Source organism: Drosophila montana, unplaced genomic scaffold (genome assembly GCF_035044405.1).
Source record: "Drosophila montana isolate Dmon_TW-CO22-7 unplaced genomic scaffold, ASM3504440v1 contig_3848_1, whole genome shotgun sequence".
In the NCBI taxonomy this organism is placed as follows: Eukaryota; Metazoa; Arthropoda; class Insecta; order Diptera; family Drosophilidae; genus Drosophila; species Drosophila montana.
The window spans coordinates 506,473-524,837 of record NW_026998720.1 but is presented as its reverse complement, the minus strand read 5'-3'; the positions used below and the strand labels follow the sequence as shown (position 1 = coordinate 524,837).

At 40.2% G+C, this 18,365-nt stretch overlaps 1 protein-coding gene across 4 annotated transcripts in view; it reads left to right on the top strand.

Moving 5' to 3' along the window:
• The window catches only part of Eip93F (Ecdysone-induced protein 93F), a 70,831-nt gene that overhangs the window by 40,521 nt on the left and 11,945 nt on the right, over window positions 1-18,365 (top strand). For 3 of the 4 annotated variants that reach the window (XM_064696762.1, XM_064696765.1, XM_064696764.1), the window contains exons 3-5: window positions 13,615-13,866; window positions 13,931-14,166; window positions 14,246-14,667. In XM_064696762.1, the coding sequence (XP_064552832.1) occupies window positions 13,615-13,866; window positions 13,931-14,166; window positions 14,246-14,667 (910 nt within the window). Of the gene's footprint in view, window positions 1-222; window positions 507-13,614; window positions 13,867-13,930; window positions 14,167-14,245; window positions 14,668-18,365 lie in introns of those variants that run through there. The other variant, XM_064696766.1, reaches the window with a different exon arrangement.

The window sequence follows — 18,365 nt, the reverse complement described above, 5'->3', positions numbered from 1 at the left end:
TGGGGTTAGGGGTTACGGGTAGGCTGCAATTGTTTAATGGGGAATTCGATTTGGTTAAGTGCGTTCACGTTTTGCCGCATCTCCCTCGCTCTCTATGGTATTGCTTTTTATAAACTGAATTATTAGTGCCTAAGTGGCCATGTGTTGTTGGGCTTTGTGTGGCTTTTGCTTTTGCATTAATTATTTTCGTTTTTTTTTTCTGTTTTTCCTAGTTGCAGTGGCATAAATTATGAAATGCCTCGAGAATTGGCTGTGCAGGCCTTTTATTAATTAGCCATTTACCTTTGACAGCGCGAGCGTAATGCGGTTAAAGTCGGCAAAGTAACAAATTGATTAGAGCACTCCGAATTGCATTGGCCTAACCAAGTGTATGCAAGCTTCAGTCGCACTCAAGGCCCATAGATCCCCCTCCGCCCGTCCCTCTTCTGACTGAGCTTCAAATGTCAGGCGCCCCCCTAATGAGACGACGACGCCAACGTGGGCGACGTATGGCGGCACCAAATTTGGTAAAACTAAATTTACAACAAATTGCAATAATAAATAAAATGAAATACAATGCACGCCTTAGTTTAAACTGCACAAAATCAACAAATTGTTGTCGTTGTTCTTGTTGTTGTTGTTGTTGTTTGGCTGGCTGGCTGGCTGGCAAAGTGCAACACAATTAACACCCCAAATGCATACAGGGGTACAGGTTTCTTTTTTTTCGTTTTATTTTTCTTTAACAGTAAAATTTGTTTGTTTAGCGAATTTTGCCACAGACATCAGAAATACAGGCATACCTCTAGCTATACATAGAGAGTTACTGTTGTACAAATTTTCATGTGCACATAGAGGCTTGTTAATGAAAATAAGCAACAAAGCCAAGCGGTCACAGACGAACAGACGGACTGACAGACGGACTGACAGACGGACTGACTGACACTCAAGTAGGCAGGCGGCCTGACTGCATGCAAATGCACAAGCGGCTCAAAAAAAACACACACACACACAGTTGTACACAAGAAAACAAGTTTTGCGAAAAGAATTAGAGAATTTTCAGCATATACGAAAATGCGCAAAATACACTAAATAAGTAAAAACGTCAATAAACAGCACACAAAAAAAAACCGAGAAAGAACGGCTAACTTCAGCACGCCGAAGACTTAATACCCTTGCACACGCCAAGCCAAGCCAAAGGTCTGCCAGAGTAAGAAGTCTTTGGCGAATAGTTTTGCTTTTATTTAAAAGATTAAGTTCCGATCGATTTATCAAATAAAGCCAAATATATATATATATATATCTATGGTATATCGATGCTGATAACTTTATGCATATGTAAGGTAATAGGGCATAGTAAGCCTCGTTAATTCTTAGTTCTGTTGAAAAATCATGAAAAACAAAAAACTTTTTCAAAAACAAAACACTTGTTTTTCGACTGTTTACTTCCAAAGAGTTTTTGTGTTTGTAGTCTGAAGGTGATAAGTTTTTGTTCATATATTAGGTGCTTAGTGAAACTCTAAATACTGTTAAAAAAAATCTTGTTCATACAACAGCCTAATATTTAACCGATCATGCCTGGGACAGCTGTATGACATAGAACTCCGATGCGACCAATTCCCATTTCCTGCAACCAAAAAAATTGAGATTAATCTACAGATAGAAGCACAAGGTCCGATTGACTCGGCTGTTGACACTGATCAAGTATATATATGTATATATACATAGTTTACGCGCTCTGTATTATCTCCTGCTACGCGTTACACATTTCGAGATACATTTATAATACCCTCTGCAAGCGCATAGGAAAAAGAGAAAAACACAAAAGAGCGCACTAAATGAACAAACAAACACAGCCAATGTAAAAAAGCGAAGGGGCGACATAAAAAATGTGCAGCAGCGACTTAGTGAAAAGCTGTCAAAATAGGCGCATGTCTCATGTCTAATCAAATATGCGTTAGTACACGAAACATTATTTAGAAGAGGCAGATGGAGGCTTGGAATATGTAAAAATAATTAATGCTAATTATGATTATATTTAATTGCATTCATAAGACCGCTCTCAAAATAAGTTAACATTTTGATTGTCGCTTTGAACTTGAAATTGCAAATTGTTTTTGTAATGCAAAATTTTGATAAAACGCCTTAAAGCTGCGCTGGCAGCCAACACACCCAATTGACTTTCATGCATGCCTAAGCTTACAGACGCACACACACGCACACATTGACTTGCCTGCAGCTGCAACTGTAATACCATATTACACACACTGCGCTTTATAGTGCATTCGTTAATTTTCATATCCATTCGAATGCCTCGTGTATTATAATTTTTTTTGGATTTGGTTCTTCATAAGACTGCGAGAAGTTCAAGATCAAAGCTTGTCGAATTAGACTACACGCTTAGATTAATGCCAATTAATCTAATCAATCCGGCCAATTTCGCTTACAACACTGTACGTGTGTATTTATGTGTGTGTGTGTGTGTGTGTGCCAGCAGGAATTACTGACAGTAATCTAATCTTGACTAAATTCTAATCATATAGTAGAGAGCAGTTAATATAAGGCTAACAAAATAAATGTAGGTTAACTGATAAGGAAAAAAGCTTTTCATACAGAAACTCAATCTTATCGTTATATACTATGACAGGAGGTATTATAATTTTGTCACGAAACGTGAAATAAGTTCTATAATATAAATATAGAAATATATTCTATATATACATATACTCTTGATCGGTGTCAACAGCTGAGTCTGTATTGCCAGAGTTTATTTGCATAGTTGTGTCTTTTTGTTGCAAATAGTTTATATCTGAATCCGTCCGTTCGGGACGCAATATTTAATATCTGGCAAAGGTATGATCAATCGGAAATTAAATGATTGTTAATTTGCAAGGTATCTAGACTTAACTCAGCATTTACGAGCGCCACGATGCTTCCTTCATATAAGACAAATCTGACTTATCTTTCTGCAAGGGTATTTAATATGCGGCGACCCGATAGTAGTCGTTCCTTCTTCTCGAAATATGGGTTAAACATTTCGTAGAAAAATTAAAATACCCTCTGCATAGGTATATCAATTAGTGAGACCCACAATAATCAATAGCTTGATAGTTAAATCCCTAATTATAATAATTACCTACAGACATACAGACAGACACATGTACAAAATTGAATTCTGCTTAATGTGTTTCGGTCGAAAACAGTACGATAATTGCCCGACGGATGAACTAAATTAAATATTGAAAGACAGTCAGGCAAATAATTGCGATCTCATAGTAGGCGATTTCCTTGAAATATGAGCAGCAACTTCGCAAAGCTGGAACTGGATATAAATATTTTAATCGCTGCAAAACTTGACTAATCGAGCATTAAAGGTCAATCATGGAAATAAAAGAAAACTTTTTGTGAACTTTTTTGCCCACGGCAATTAGACATAGATTAATCGCTTTTAATTAATAAGCAAATTTCTGTTTTTTGCTATAGCCGCAACGAGGCGACTCAATGAGCTGCAATTTGAATAAATGTTGCTAGTAATTATTATATTGTGCGACTCGGAAAAGTAAATAAATGAAATATTTAGCTAGAAATTTTATAAGTCGAATGCGACACGTTGCCAAGCCTAGCCCCGCACCCGTACACACCCAGGCCACGCCTGCATAACCAACACCACCCCATCGCCCCCCTCCCGCACACAATCCCCCCAACCCCCCTACTATTCGTCCCGCATCGTTTGACGTTTGCGGAATTAAGCGCTGAAATTGTAACCAAATATGGCACAACAAGTTCAATTCTAATTCTAATTCTAATTCGCCGAGACGCTTTGTGGAACTGTCCGGTCTTTCTTGCTAGCATTTTACATTTTCGTATCAATTGATTCAAGGTTTTGTGTGGCGGCATTTGATTTGATTTTTTTCGCTCTTTTTTCTATTTTTTTTTTTTTGTATAACGACAGTGGGCTGTTTATACAATATGCTTCTCTATATACAAATATACAAAAAATATACAAATCGTGCGCTTTCGTTGGAAGTGACAAGAAATGCATTCTTAAGTAATTGAAAATTAACGTGAATATAAACCGAATGCCAAAGAACGAAATTAGCTTTTTCACTGAATAAAACCACACTTGTTCTATATACTATACAATATGTATATATAATTAATTGATCTTTTGTAATCCTTAGAGTGTGTTTATATTCAATGAGAGTGTAAAGCTTTACAACTATTAAATGGGCTTTTATAATTGGTGTATGAAATAAAATGAATTAAACTAATTAATTAAACTATTTATAATAGGAACAAAAAATAGTCTAATATAATTAAAAGGCTATTTTAGATCGTGCTTTAAGATAAGACTATTCACATAAATGTCTCCCTAAGTCATGATATAACTATCTACTTCCGATGGCTCAGTATTTTTGATAACTTCGACACTCATAATGTTTTATAAAAGAAATGACCTTATAATTGAAAAAGTTGTAAAGCCCCGCTTAAAAATAATTAAATCTGGTTAATGTGAGAGGAAGAGTGTAATCACACTCTATATAATCATACAGCATTCAATTGAAATGAATGAATTGCATGACTCGATTTGCATTTCAGTCCCCAAACTGCAACATTTGGCAGCTCACAATTGCCTCGCTCCTTAGCATGTATCGCACATCCACAAATCACAGACAATCACAGCAGCCGCCAGTAACTGAAGCCCTCAACAAACGAGTCCAGCCACAAAAAAATCGCCAATGCACACAAAAAATGCAGCCAGATAGGAGTGCCGTGGCAGTTGCCTGCCGCGTGAGGATAACACACAGTACACATCGCAACACTCACGCACACTCACACACACACACACACACACACACACACACATGCAGAAGAGGTGTTGCCATATTGTGGCAGCTGTGTGTGCCAACAGCAGCCGCGAAAAAATTGGCTGCTGTCGTCCGTGCAGGGCCAGCTTTTTCGTTTTTCGTTTTTTGTACGTGCTGCCTCCAATGCAATCAAGTGGACGATGCATTAAGCGAGCAAAAAAAAAAAGAAAACACGCAGGCAACGGTTGTTGTTGCTGCTGTTGCTGTTGCCTGAAGAACTGCAACGCCCAGTCAGTCTGGTCCATGACGGGCCAGGCCTAAAAGGATTAAGGCGATCTGTGCGCAATCCGCGCAATTATCCTTTCATTGGATTGGGGACTGTTGTCGCCGTTCGCTGGGCGATGCCTGAAGCAATTAGTTGCATCACTCAACACTCTTTTTTGTTGCCACTTTTTGGCCAGTTGACTTTTGGCTACATGTGACTACAAAGTGGTCTGTCCAGCTGAAACCCCAAAGCCCCAGTGCCAACAGTGTCTGGTCGGCACTTGGCTTTTGTTGTGCGCATTGTTAACGCTGCGTATACGTAACGCTTGCTCTGCACTCATATGGCAATCATTTTTATGAAGTTTTCTGTTTTTGTTGCCACTTTTTTCGGCTGTGGATTGGGTGGGCCATCGGACAGCAGTAGCTATGTACGTGTCCATTTGAAGTGCACACTTAAGTGGCCCTAATTGGTTTCACACACTCGCCCCATCAACAAGTGGAGCTGCTTCTGCCAGTTTTGGGTAACTCGGATGCCCAGTTTAGGTTACGGCAGTGCTGTCAAAAACAAGGCTTCTATTAACTGCCAGTCAACTAACCAAACCGGCAGCCTGTCCGTCCGCCCAACCTTCTGTTCGTCCGCTCGTCCGTCCGTTTGTCCGCCCGTCTGTCTACTCATCTCTATGTGTGTCCGTCTGTCTGTCTTTCGTTCAGTCTGTCTTCCTGTGGCTGCAGCTTCATTCACTAACTGACGACGGCCCCATTCATGTCCGTGTCGAGTGCACAACTGTTGAGTGTGCCAGACGACGACGACGACAACAACAACTACATCAACTACAACAACAACAACTCCTTGACTAAGGAGAGCAACAAGGGGGCTTCCTGAAAATTTAAATGTGCTCTCATGAAAAATAGTTTACTGCCACTTGTTGGCTTCACCGAGCGCTGCTGCCAGCATTTAAATTGAAATACCAGCTGTTTTAGTTGTTGTTGTAGATATGTCATCATTTGCTCGTTGTTCGTGCCATTTGGCGTTTAGTGGCGTTGCCGCTAACGCCAAAAACCCATTCATTGTAAATTCAACTAAATCCATGAATAAAATTTTGTTGCCAGCATCGGCTGCCAGGCTGTTCGTCTGTCTGCCTGTTAGACAGTCGGGCAGCTCATCTGTTCGTTTTATTGCAAAATCGTTGTGTGTCAAATGCGCTCTCTCTCTCGCACACATTCTCTTGCCTCTCTCCATCGCTCTCTATATCTCTCTCTCCCTTCCTCCAAATTGAATTTCCGAATTCAATGAATGAATGAGCTCCTGAATTGGTTTAGGTTTTGTTTAGTTATTTAGTCTTCGGCTGTGGCAAGCTATTTCTGTTGCATACTTTAAGGCCGCCTGTTGCATGCAGCTTCACTTTTTTGCTAAAATGGAGAGTGTATGTTTGTGCCTTTCCATGCATGTGTTTCTATATATATATATATATATATATATATATATATGTTTATATATGCATGCACTGGATGCGCTGTTGCCATGGTCCATGAGCCGCCTGTTGCCTCTGCCATTTTAATGTCCTACTCTGTCGCCATTTCGATGCTGCTGTTACTGTCTTTTATTTGGGTTTTTGCTCATGGCAATTGTCTAGTTGTTGCTGTTGTTATTCGTTTTATTGCTCTCAGCTGCAGAAATGCGGAAATTGCATTTCTCTGCATTTTACATTTCAATAAATTTTGCAAGCTGTTCCTGCGTTGCTTTTTATGTTGGTATTTTGGCATGACTCTATTTATATAAAAAAAATATTAAAATAAAAAAACTATATGGCCCGTTGTTGTTTTCTTTTTGGTCTAAAGGAAATTTATTTGACTGTCTTGTTGGTTTATGGCGCTGTTAAATTGGGTGCTACCGAACTGAATGACAGTTTATGTAAATTTATATATAAGAAAAACCGACAAGTGATGATGATATTAGATATGGCTGCAGATAATGTTATATTGCAGTGAAGAGGTATAAATAAATTAAATATCCGCTAAACATTTTTTGAAGGGAACGAAACATTACCTTGTGAACAATAAAGATTTACATTTAAGGATTTTAATAAAAGTTTCTTATATAAGCAGAGTAATGGCTTTATATTAATGCCTCATTCTGTTTCCTTATTTATTTTAAAATATAAAAGAAAATTATTTTGAGAAAATAGTGCGCAATACGTTTATTAACCCTTTTCTTCTTAATGCAACTTATTTAAAATTTCATCACTCGCAATTTTTTTACAAATTAAAAATGTTTTGCTGGTTTTTGGAAGTTGAGGACTTGTGACAGATTTGCGGGTTCGATCATAATATGATAGTTGTTGTGATCTGAAGACCCATTTCATATTTTTTTAAGACTTGAAGTTTCGTCCAGCTCTTTTGTCGCTTTTTTTAAACATATTTTTTCTCCAAAATATTTTGATTGTCATCATGAAGTTCAAAACTCCACAGCTGACGAAATAGACGCTGTAATCTTGGAGAAAAAAGACAAAAATCGTGTTTCAATTAAAGCACAAAATCCCAGGGCCTACAACTAGCCAATCCCAAAATTCGTATACAAATATAAATAATATAGTTTAAATAGATCTATAAATTAACACTTCAAATAGGTAGTACTATATATAAAAAGTTTGTTCATAATTTATAAAATTAAATAATATATGTTCTACAATTATGTTTATATATGTTTAAAAAATAAATATATATACATATATATATATATATTATAATATTTTGGAATGAAACCAACTAATTGCAATTCCTCCAAGCAAGCAACATAACACCTAAACATTTTTAAAATAACAAAACTAAGCCCGGACACCTAATAAAATCTTTTTATAAACTTTCAGTAGATGGGGTAAAATAAAATTGTTAAATATGTCTATATAAACTTTTAAAAGATAAGTTTTAAACACAAAATGTTGGCAATCTATTAAATATACATGTCGAACATTAATGGAGCAACTGCGAATGTAGCATTTAGAATTCGTGCAGCCTAATTACCCATCAATCATCAATCTCACACTTGTAATTAGTGAAGGACAGGCCCTTCAGCTAACCGCATACAATTGAACGTGGCCACAATTACTGCAATTTTAATTTTGGTCCCGCTGCCCGAGCTGGCGGTAGCCAATTTTAAGCAATTTCCTTTTGTAAACGACTCGAAAACAGAACCCACCAATTGCAGCACAGTCACTTCAAGTGCGGAGCAAACGTGCAATCAAATGCAATCGAACAACAAGGCTCCGAAAAAAAAAACCTTTTCAAATTTGGGCTAAAAACGGATGGCCAGCCAATCAAAATGCATGCGGGCCCAAAAGTGCATGCGAAAGCGCATTAGAGTGAGACAACGATAGCACCGAAACATACATTTTCAAAACGAGGGACTCCCACACCGAAAACAACAACAAGACCTACAACCACAACAACAACAGCAACGAGAAGACGAACATGTCAGCCGAGCCGAACGGCAAACGAGACGAAGCGCACCGAACGGGGCAATCGAATTTATTTGCTGCTTCTAATTTTCCATATGCCCACAACGGCAACAACGATGACGACGACAATTTCTATGCCAAAGTGACACACAAAAAAGTTCTAAGCACAAAAACGCACACACAACTGCAGCTTTCCATGTGTGTGTGTGTGTGTGCGCGTGTGTGTGTATTGATGTTGTCAGTATGTAAATTGCCAAGTCTTCTTTTTTTTTTGATTTCGTTTTTTGAGGTAGGCTGGGGTAGCTTATAGTTGTGCAGTTGCAAGGGTTGCTCATGGGACATAGTGCGAGTACTTGGGGCCGTTTACTGACAGCACCGGCTGCATCCCAGTCGTGTGTGTGTATGGGTGTGCGTATGTCCTTGCGTTTTGTGCAATTCATTTACATTTCAACGCTGCCGCTTTGCATTGCCATGCGAGCTGGAGAATTCGGCCAAAAGCGTTTTAAATACATACAAATACAGGCACAGGCAAGCTTGTCACGTGCTACACACGCACATACACACACATAGACACGGCCCGCGGCCGCAAATCGCATGTCCTTTTCATTGCACACAACATTTAACAAGCCCCTAAAACGCACGGCCGCACGACGCGTCGCCCGCAGTTCACAGTTCGCAGTTCATCGTTTTTAGTTCCTCGTTTAGTTCCTTTCATTTCGTTTCGTCCTTTCAGCCGCTGTTTCTGTTGTTTTTGTTATTTTCACGAAACTCATTTCTTTGCTTTACTTTTGGCTTTTGAAACTTGCCTGTTTTTGTATTATTCGGACCTTCTCGCGCGCTCTCTCTCTCTTTCTCTCCCGCTCGTTCCTCTCTCGCTCTATCTCTGTCTTGGCTTACTGCTCCTGTAGTTTTTAACCAATTTGTTGTTGTGGCAGGACATGTGACGCCAAGGGAACATTAAAAGGTATGACGGTGTCCTTTAACTAACTAACTGCCGCCTCTGCCTCAATCCACCCGCTAATGCTGTTGCAAGTACGTTGACATTCGACATTACTTAAAATGCTATGCAAAATGCGATGGCGTGTGTTAAGCCCACAACAACAACAACCACACATTTTACTAAAATTATTTGTAATGCCAAGTTTTTAGTTTATTTTTGTCATGTACCTATTTTACTTTTAGCTTAATAAAGTTTTACACGGGAGAGCATTTGTTTTTGAGCTACCTGAGCCACCAACATGAGCTCGGCTTCTGGGTTTTTCATGCGATTATTTGAGATATGATTTATAGATAAGCTACAGCGGTACAGTTTTGTTCATAAATAAACGAAAACGACGAAAATTAGGTAGCCTTAACTGTTTTTATACAAAAGTTTTATTAAAATTCCGAGTTAATTCGGTTTAGCAAATTTGTTTGGAGAATATCAAACTGCTATGATATGTTAGAAAAACATTGCAGTGTTAAATTTGTAGTACAAAAGTTATTCGAGAAATCTTAAAAAAACAAATGGTTTTTAATGCAAGTACTTATTTTTTAAATGATCGGACAGTTGTATGCTGTCCGAGCTAGCCATCTTCAATCTGCTTTTAAAACAAAGAAAATAGTTTAAATGCAAACAGACCAACGGGCGGATAGATGGACGGACAAATCTCTACATCAGCTCAACTCCTGTTGCTGATCAATATACATATCCTTCCTGTTAAAGACGTGTCCATTTATGCATACCACATTTCGTGACAAAATTATAATTTTTCTATTTCTTATCATTAAGAATGAGCGTAGTACACTAAATACTTTGGGACATATTTAATTAGCCTTAGGTTATTATATATGAGTATATTTTTTTTAATTGCATAAATTGATTGGGTTTAGTCTAATGTAAAGATCAATCCGAAATAAATATCATATAAATGGAAATTTGAAAATCTCATGTGTTTCCAAAGATGTATTTACAATATGCCTATTAACGTTAATTTATTTAACTCTTCCCTATTTGTGGAAAGTGTATAAAACTTCAAACGAAATTTGCCTAAAGAACTTGATTTGTTGCAAATTGTGTATACAAATATTCACTTTCAGTTGCGTCGAATTCGATATTTTTGTTACTCGCCATATTTGGCATCGGTTGACATTTAGACGCACGTGCTTTGAATTGAAAGCTTTTCCTATATACACCTATCAGCAATATCGGCGCTTGGCTCAGGCTACGTATGTATATGTCTCTGAAGTCTAATAATCTATATCCGCCACCTTTTGACATTTCATTATGGCACGCACTCGTATTACCAAACTCAACTAGTACACAGCAAAAAAAATGGGAGAAAAAACGAACTAAGCATGAAACAAATGCAGCGTAGAAAAAAACCAAAATATAACCAAAACAACGTAAAGGCCGTAAAAAATGTCAGGTTGTCGTTGTCGACATGTCAGCGGGGCTATAAGTTGACGCTGCCCCTTGGGAGGCTTGTTGTACCCGCACATTTGAGGGGCAGGCGGCAGCACGTTGCATGCCACAAGAATAATGCACATAGCGACAGCAGCGACAACAGCCGAGCCATTTTTGTATCGATGGATATACATTATGTATATCATTACTGAAATTTGCTTATGTAACGTGCGTAAATGACATGGACATGACCCCAGCCCCCCATGCCACACCCTAGACAGCCGCAGAAATTAAAGGATGAGCATTAAAAATAAAAACCAAAAAAAAATGCTTGCTTTTATATTCTTTTTTTTTTTTGTGACTGCATATGACTTTTATATGCCTGCCACGAAAGGTAGCGCCTATATATGCGTATGCTATATATATATATATATATAAATTACGTATACATAAGGGATTATCTACCAAAGACACTCAGACACACACACATATGTATACATATGTATAAATGCGAGTATGAGCCATATAATGTGTACATTAATCGATAATTGCATTTTTTTTCGTGCATTTCTTTTGCCAGTTTGCATGGGTTGGCTGGCTGTCTCTCATGGCACATAGCATTTCCGTGTGTGTGTGTGAGTGTGTTGGTGTGCCGCCTTTTAAATGAGTTTGCGTGTTTAATTGGTTTTTTTTAACTGCATGTACCTCTCACCTCAGCAAACTTCATATTAATCATACGCCCAGTGCCAGGCCTGACATTTCAAGGGACAGCATAAACAGGCATTTAAATATGCGTCTAACTTTGATTTAACGCACTTTCATTTTTGATGCGCTGTTAGTTTTAGGGCGCCCACAAACCGCGCTACAAGCCACCGAATAAACAAACAGAAACGACAGATAGACTGACAGTCAGGCAGACGGCATGCCATTGGGCTGGTGGGGGCAACCAGGTGGCTGGCTGGCCGGAGCCTATAGGCATCCAGCTGACAAGTCGCCTTGAATAGATACTATATGAACGTATGTGTCTGCATGTGTGTGTGCGTAGGGCTCTGTCTATCGACAACGTCTAAAACTGACGACATGCACCTTTCTATGTTCACAGAAAAAAAAAGAACGCAGTGAAAAATCTATTTAGCATACATTCAGGCGCTTGCTTGGCATAATGTAAGCGCTACTCCGGCAGACGACAACAGCATTGAAATCCCACCTTGCGGCCGACTTCGTCAGCATACGCAATGTGTGTCGCTTAACCACACATACCCGCACACTCACACACACACACGCGTACGCGCACGCATACACATGCCTATGGCTAGGCAGACATTTTGTGCGTGCGTGCGTGCACCGCATTGTATGCAACCGCGCTGCAGCAGCGCCAGCGTAGAGCAACCCTCGGAATTTCGCTTGTATATGCGAGTGTGCGTAATGCTTTTTTATGCGCCTATGTGTGCGTGTTTGTGTGTGTGTGTATGTATGTTTGAGCTGGCTGCACTTTAAAGTTGGAGTTTCGTAAGTCCCGCGCGTGCATTCACCTCGTTTTTTTCGCCTTTTTTGGTGCGTGCGACGTCAACGGCAACGGCAACAGCAATAGCAGCAACCCCCGAAGCGAGGACGGCGTCGGCGACCCTGTTTATTTGAGCGCCTCAAAAATGCAACGGGTAGAAGCAACAACAACGGCAGCGACAGCAAACTGCAGTTGCAATACAATTTGAACGCTTAAAAGTTTGAACATGCCGCTCTACTTATGCGCCGTTATGAGCAGCAGCAGCTGCTGCTGTTGCTGCTGTGGCGCCTGTGGCCCACTTGAGGGGCAAGCTTGGGTAGCCAACACACACGCACCCCGCACGCACTGCACGCACTTTTGCGCAATCAGGACGCGCCAGCGACAAGGACATGAAGCGGGCAACGCATAGCTGACGCACTGGCTGACCTGGGCTGGGCTGAAGCGCAAAAATTTTGCTTAACTTCCGGCTTAACAATATACAAAAACAAAACAAAAAAAACACTGAGCAAAAGAAGAAGAAAATGTGTATACGTTTTGTAAATGCAAATGCTTGTAACAAAGTGCTACAAAACGCGGCATTTGCCGCATGTTGCCACCAAATTTGCAGCTTTTGCAGCTGTTTCGAAAGACGCCTGGCGTTGCACTCTTTGCTCTAACCTGCCTCGATATTTAATTCGCATTTCGTGTGAGTTGACGCGTAACCTTTTGCCATATAAGCACAAAAGTTTTCTTTTTTTTTTTTTATTTTGCTTTTGAGGCACGCATGCACGACAACTGGAGTGGCCACGCCGCCTCCGTTGGCGGCCTATGCATTTTGCATTAAATTGCATAACTTTTGTGGCAATTAGACGGCATTCACAAGGATATGCAAGGAAATTTACCTCTCATATGCAAACAACGAACGCAAATCTATCAATTTGCAGCTCGCAAGCCGAATGCCAGGCGTATACGTAATAATACGCATACGCAGCGTGTTCCGCTGCCATTTCTTTTACCATTTTTATTTCATTTCTGTACCTTACATTTCAATTAAGTAATTTATGTCTGTTGAAATTCCCAAGCCTTAGGGGCGGAAAAAAGGAAAGAAAAAAAATCGAATAAATACGCAAATTATACTTGCATTAGAAAATCCATAATAGCCTATTCATCTTATGCATATTTTATGGCACAGGTGGCACCACTTTTTATTAAACTACAATAAAAATTTCTTTCCTTTTTTAGGCTTAGAACGCGTCGCTGAGGAATTCATGGGTCGCAGGAAATGGAAACATTATCAAGATCAACTGACGCGCAACCAATTGAATATCGCAGAGCAACAGCCCATATCAATAACGACAGAAGCAGAAGACAGCAAACACAAACAGAGCCACTGCGAGCCACTGAACCACCGTTTAGCGCAGCCCAACGGCCAACATTTCAACAACAACAACAGCAACAACAACAACGGACCGCTGCCATTTGAAAGCGATTTTGGTAAGTTTGACAAAAACTGTGCTGCTTAGCAGAGACAAGAACCAAGCGTTGCATACAATTGCAGACAACAACCACACATCACAAGACCACGACTCAAGTGCAACATCACGTAGCTCAGGCTCACCGTCACCACCGCCAGAACCCAACGATTGGACACCGTCTGATAAGTGCAATTTCTGTGTTAACGGTCGCTTGCTAACGGTAAACGCCAAAGGCGAATTGGTGGCCGAAACAACGGCAATCGCGTCCAGCAACAACAACAACAACAACATCATCAACAACGGCACAGCTGTGCAGCAGGTAAGCCGCTCACTCTTCCTATACTTTTATTTTATGTGACATCAAATTATCGTCTACTTAACGCAACTTTCTCATGCAGCACGACAGCGACAGCAATTCGAGCGCATCGCTGCACAATAGCAGCAGAAATAACAACAACATTAACAACAACAACAACAAGCATAGAGCACGCAACGCCGCTAACGCCGCCACGACGTCATCGTCAACAACTTCTATAGAACTTTACAAGCTGCTCACCCAGCAAGCAACTGAAATGACATCGATGGACTCGATGGCCGCCAAGCTGGCCCAGTTCACCATGATGGCCGATTTCAATTTGATGAACACGCTGGCCAATCAACAACATGCTAACTCGGTAACACCAACTACCTCGGAATTATCAGCCGCCGCTGGCAGTCCCACACTCAAGGATACGCCCAGTCCGAATGCAGATGCACCATTGGATCTAAGCAGCAAGCCATCGCCAAATTCATCGATCAGCGGCGACATAAAGACAGCCAGGTGAGTTTGTATTTGTGTATTATAATATATTTGTGAATATAATATGTATTTGTTAATTTATATAAGTCTGGCAGTACGCAAACGTAAGCATATAACAATGCACTACAGAAACATATATTCAAAATATACAAAAAAAGAATGAACTTTGAATAATTTTGAAAAATAAAGTTGAATCTTTTGATAAAATATAAATTTGCTGGCTAAGACTGAGCCATTATAGCATCCATTTCGTAATTATCGAAAATATTTATTCTGATATTAGTTTAAATTATGGTAGTTAAAATAAATAAATAACCTTTCATTTGCTAAGAACCTCAAATAAATTTAAGAGCTCATAAAAATATTATTTTCTAGGTTGCAAATCTCTTCAAGATTGTAGCCAATAAATCAAACAAGCATCCCTGCCCTAGAGCTTTATTTTGTCTGCGCTATAAGCAGCTAAGAATTAGAGGAAGAATTAAAAGATTCAATCACGACAGATAATCAAGCCAATTAAAGCAGCTGATATTTGGGTAAACAAGCAAGCTTCATAATAAATGTGCTATGCCCAACTTTAACTACAAATAAAAATTACACAAAAAAATAGAAGAAAAAAAAGTGGGTGTTCCAGCAGACAATACATGAGATAATTGCACTTTGGGCACTGGCCCGCCTCTGACACTGCATTTATTGTAGCATACTTAATAGGGCTACGGGGCGGGTTGACTACTGGGTGGCACTCGGGAAGCTTTATTGTTGTGCGCCTATGTAAAAATCGTGCAATTACACATGCACGTGTCTATACGTGTGTGTGTGTGTGTGTTTACATATAAGTAGGTGTCATGCGCCTTCTCTGAGCATATGCAGCTGTGTGTGTGCGTATGTGTGTGATTGTTCTGTGTGGTTTGAGTGCGGTTTATGAAACGATGCCGAAAATTACACATACGCCCCATAGCACGCAGCCAACGCTGCGTTGGCCACGCTTAATTACTGACGCTGGGCGGTCTGCGGGGTACTGCAACCGCATAAATTTGCATCAAATTTGAGCAGCCGAAAAAAAGGAGAAAAAAGCGAGCCAAGCAAAGAATACAAAATTTATGTATTTCACGCTGGGTACGTGTGACTGTGTGTGGGTTTCTGTGTGTGTGTTGCATCTTAACTCCTTTATATTTTTGCCTGCTATTTTTTTAATTACTCTAAAATGTTCAGGACCACCTAGCCTATTATTTATGTTTTGTGATTGTGTGTGTGTGTGCGCACTTCAGACGACAGAGACAAGCGTCAGGGGCGTCGTCAGCGTGTGCATAATTTTCCAGCACTTCCACAATTTTCGTCATTACTTTTTTTCGGTTGTTTTTTTTTTTTGTGGCAACTGTGGCAGCAGCGGCAACGGCAACAGCAGCGTTGACGGCTGTGGCTGCCACTTGAGCCGCAAAACACGAGTCCTTGTCTATTGTCTAAAGCATGGCCAAGTGTTTGTTAGCAGTTGCTGCTGCCTTGCAACATCGTGCACCTATTTTAATTGTTGTAATAAAAAGCAACGAAAAATGTGAAGAATAGAAAAAGAACACACACACACACAATGGAAAAGAAGAGCAGGATGCGAGTTGACAGGAACTGCTGCAGCAGGCTAAAGAAGTTAAAAGCCACAGATCGGCAAGTGCTCAATGGCTTGCCAAACATGTCCAGTTGCCGTACTTGTGGCTCTGCTAACAGGCACACACACACACGCAATTACACACCTACACACACATACATGCATAGCTAGCAAATGCATCCTCATGCCCATCCCCAAGGACTCAGCCAAAAACACTTGAAATACAAAAGCTACTGACGCTGCAATTTTTGGCTTTTTCGAGCGTTTATTATTACGGATTTTTTTGTATATATATAGAGACTACTGGCGCTGCTGCTGCTGCTGTTGATGATGAGGCGGCGACATCGCCACTCCAAGTCAAGCGCCGAGATGCCGGCGCTGCAGCAGCGACGCCGCCGTCGTCGTCACCGGGCGCAGCAGACAGAAAATGAGTGCATCATATCGATCGCTTTTTTTTCCCCACTGCGTTTTACATTTTTTACGTTTATTTCTTTTTTTTTATTTATTTTTTTTGGTCTTTCTTCTTGCTACTTTTTTCTATGCAATGTGCCAAAGGGGTGTGCGAGCAGGCGAGCGGGCGAGCAGAGCGGCAGCGTGTTGTCGCTGTGTATATATATATGTATTCATTATTTTTCGTTTACGAAAAATTCTCTGTGCACACCCACACACACACACGCAGGAACCGAAAAAAGATTGTGAGCGTAATAACTGGCATAGACTGATGGCGTTGGCGTCGACGTCGGCGTCGGCAGCGACTGCGGCGTCGCTTTCCCCATTTGGCCCCAAAAAATAATAAAGGAAAAAACAAAAAAGAGCGAAATAAAAAACCTTAATGCGTGCACTTGCTATTGTTATAGTCCGTTGTTGTTGTTGTTATTATTTTTGTTGTTATTATTGTTGTTGTTGCTGCTGCAGGGCAGCAATTTTTAACCGTTTTTTCGTTGCCCCCTTGCCCCATTCGTTCATTTTTTCTTGCCATATTTTTGTCATTTCAATGACCGTTGGGCGGTCAGGTGGGTCGGCCTGGTTGGTTGGCCTCCCGCCGCACTGCCGGACAGGCCCGCCCCGCCACGCCCGCCCGCCAACCAGCCTGATTGCCGTTATGTGTTTTATGCGTGAGTGAATGAAATGTCGCTTAAATGAGCGAGATAGAAAAAAAAGTATACAAAAAATTGCAGCAGCTGCAACGTCAGCAGCAGCGGCAGAGCCGCCAACAGCGCCAGCCGTAAAAAAATGAGTGCATATCTTCCGAAAAAATGCAACTGCATATACACGAGTATGCTAGTGTGTTTGCATGTGTGTGTCTGTATGTGTATGCGTGTGTGGGTGGTTGTTTGCTGCGCACGCATCGAGTGCAAGGGGCAAGCAGTGCGGCAGCAGTCGGTGGGGCGGGCAACGCAGTTGGGGCGCCTGCATTGGCAACAAAAACAAACATGCAATTGCATTCACACACAAATAAAAATCGCATACACACAACACACGTGCAGGCACCGGCACACGCACACATGCACTTGATGCATTTTTAACAAAATTGCATTCGGCGTCGTCAGTCATACACGCACAAACACACAAACACAGACTGAATATAACCCTGGAACGGGACATTGTGCACAGCCCTGCCCACATGCGCCCCCAAAGCCCAGAAAAGCGTTCGCTGCGTCCCGCCACTGAAAAATTTAGCGGCCACGCAACAGAATCAAAAGACAACAGTACGAACAAATTAAATTAATTACACACATATGAGGACCCTGACTTTAAAGAAATTAAGTATAGAGATCTATAGCCTTAAGAAAACTTCAACAATTTATTATTATTGTTATTTTGATTACCCATTTCTCATGCAACAAGCTAGCCACAGCCAATAAACAATACACAATACTTGTATACCCTATACCTATACCCTATGCCCTAAATGCGACAGTCAATATCAAAATATCATTTTCTTTATTTAAGTATGATAGATTTAATTTATTATTCAAGAGGTTTCTTATTACTATATTTTTTAACTTTTTCTATTTGCTTGACAAAGTAATATTATTATTTATATTTTATATTAATAATTGTAATATCTATGTACAAAAGGTTTTTAACATATTTCATTTTATGGGTCACACATAACTAG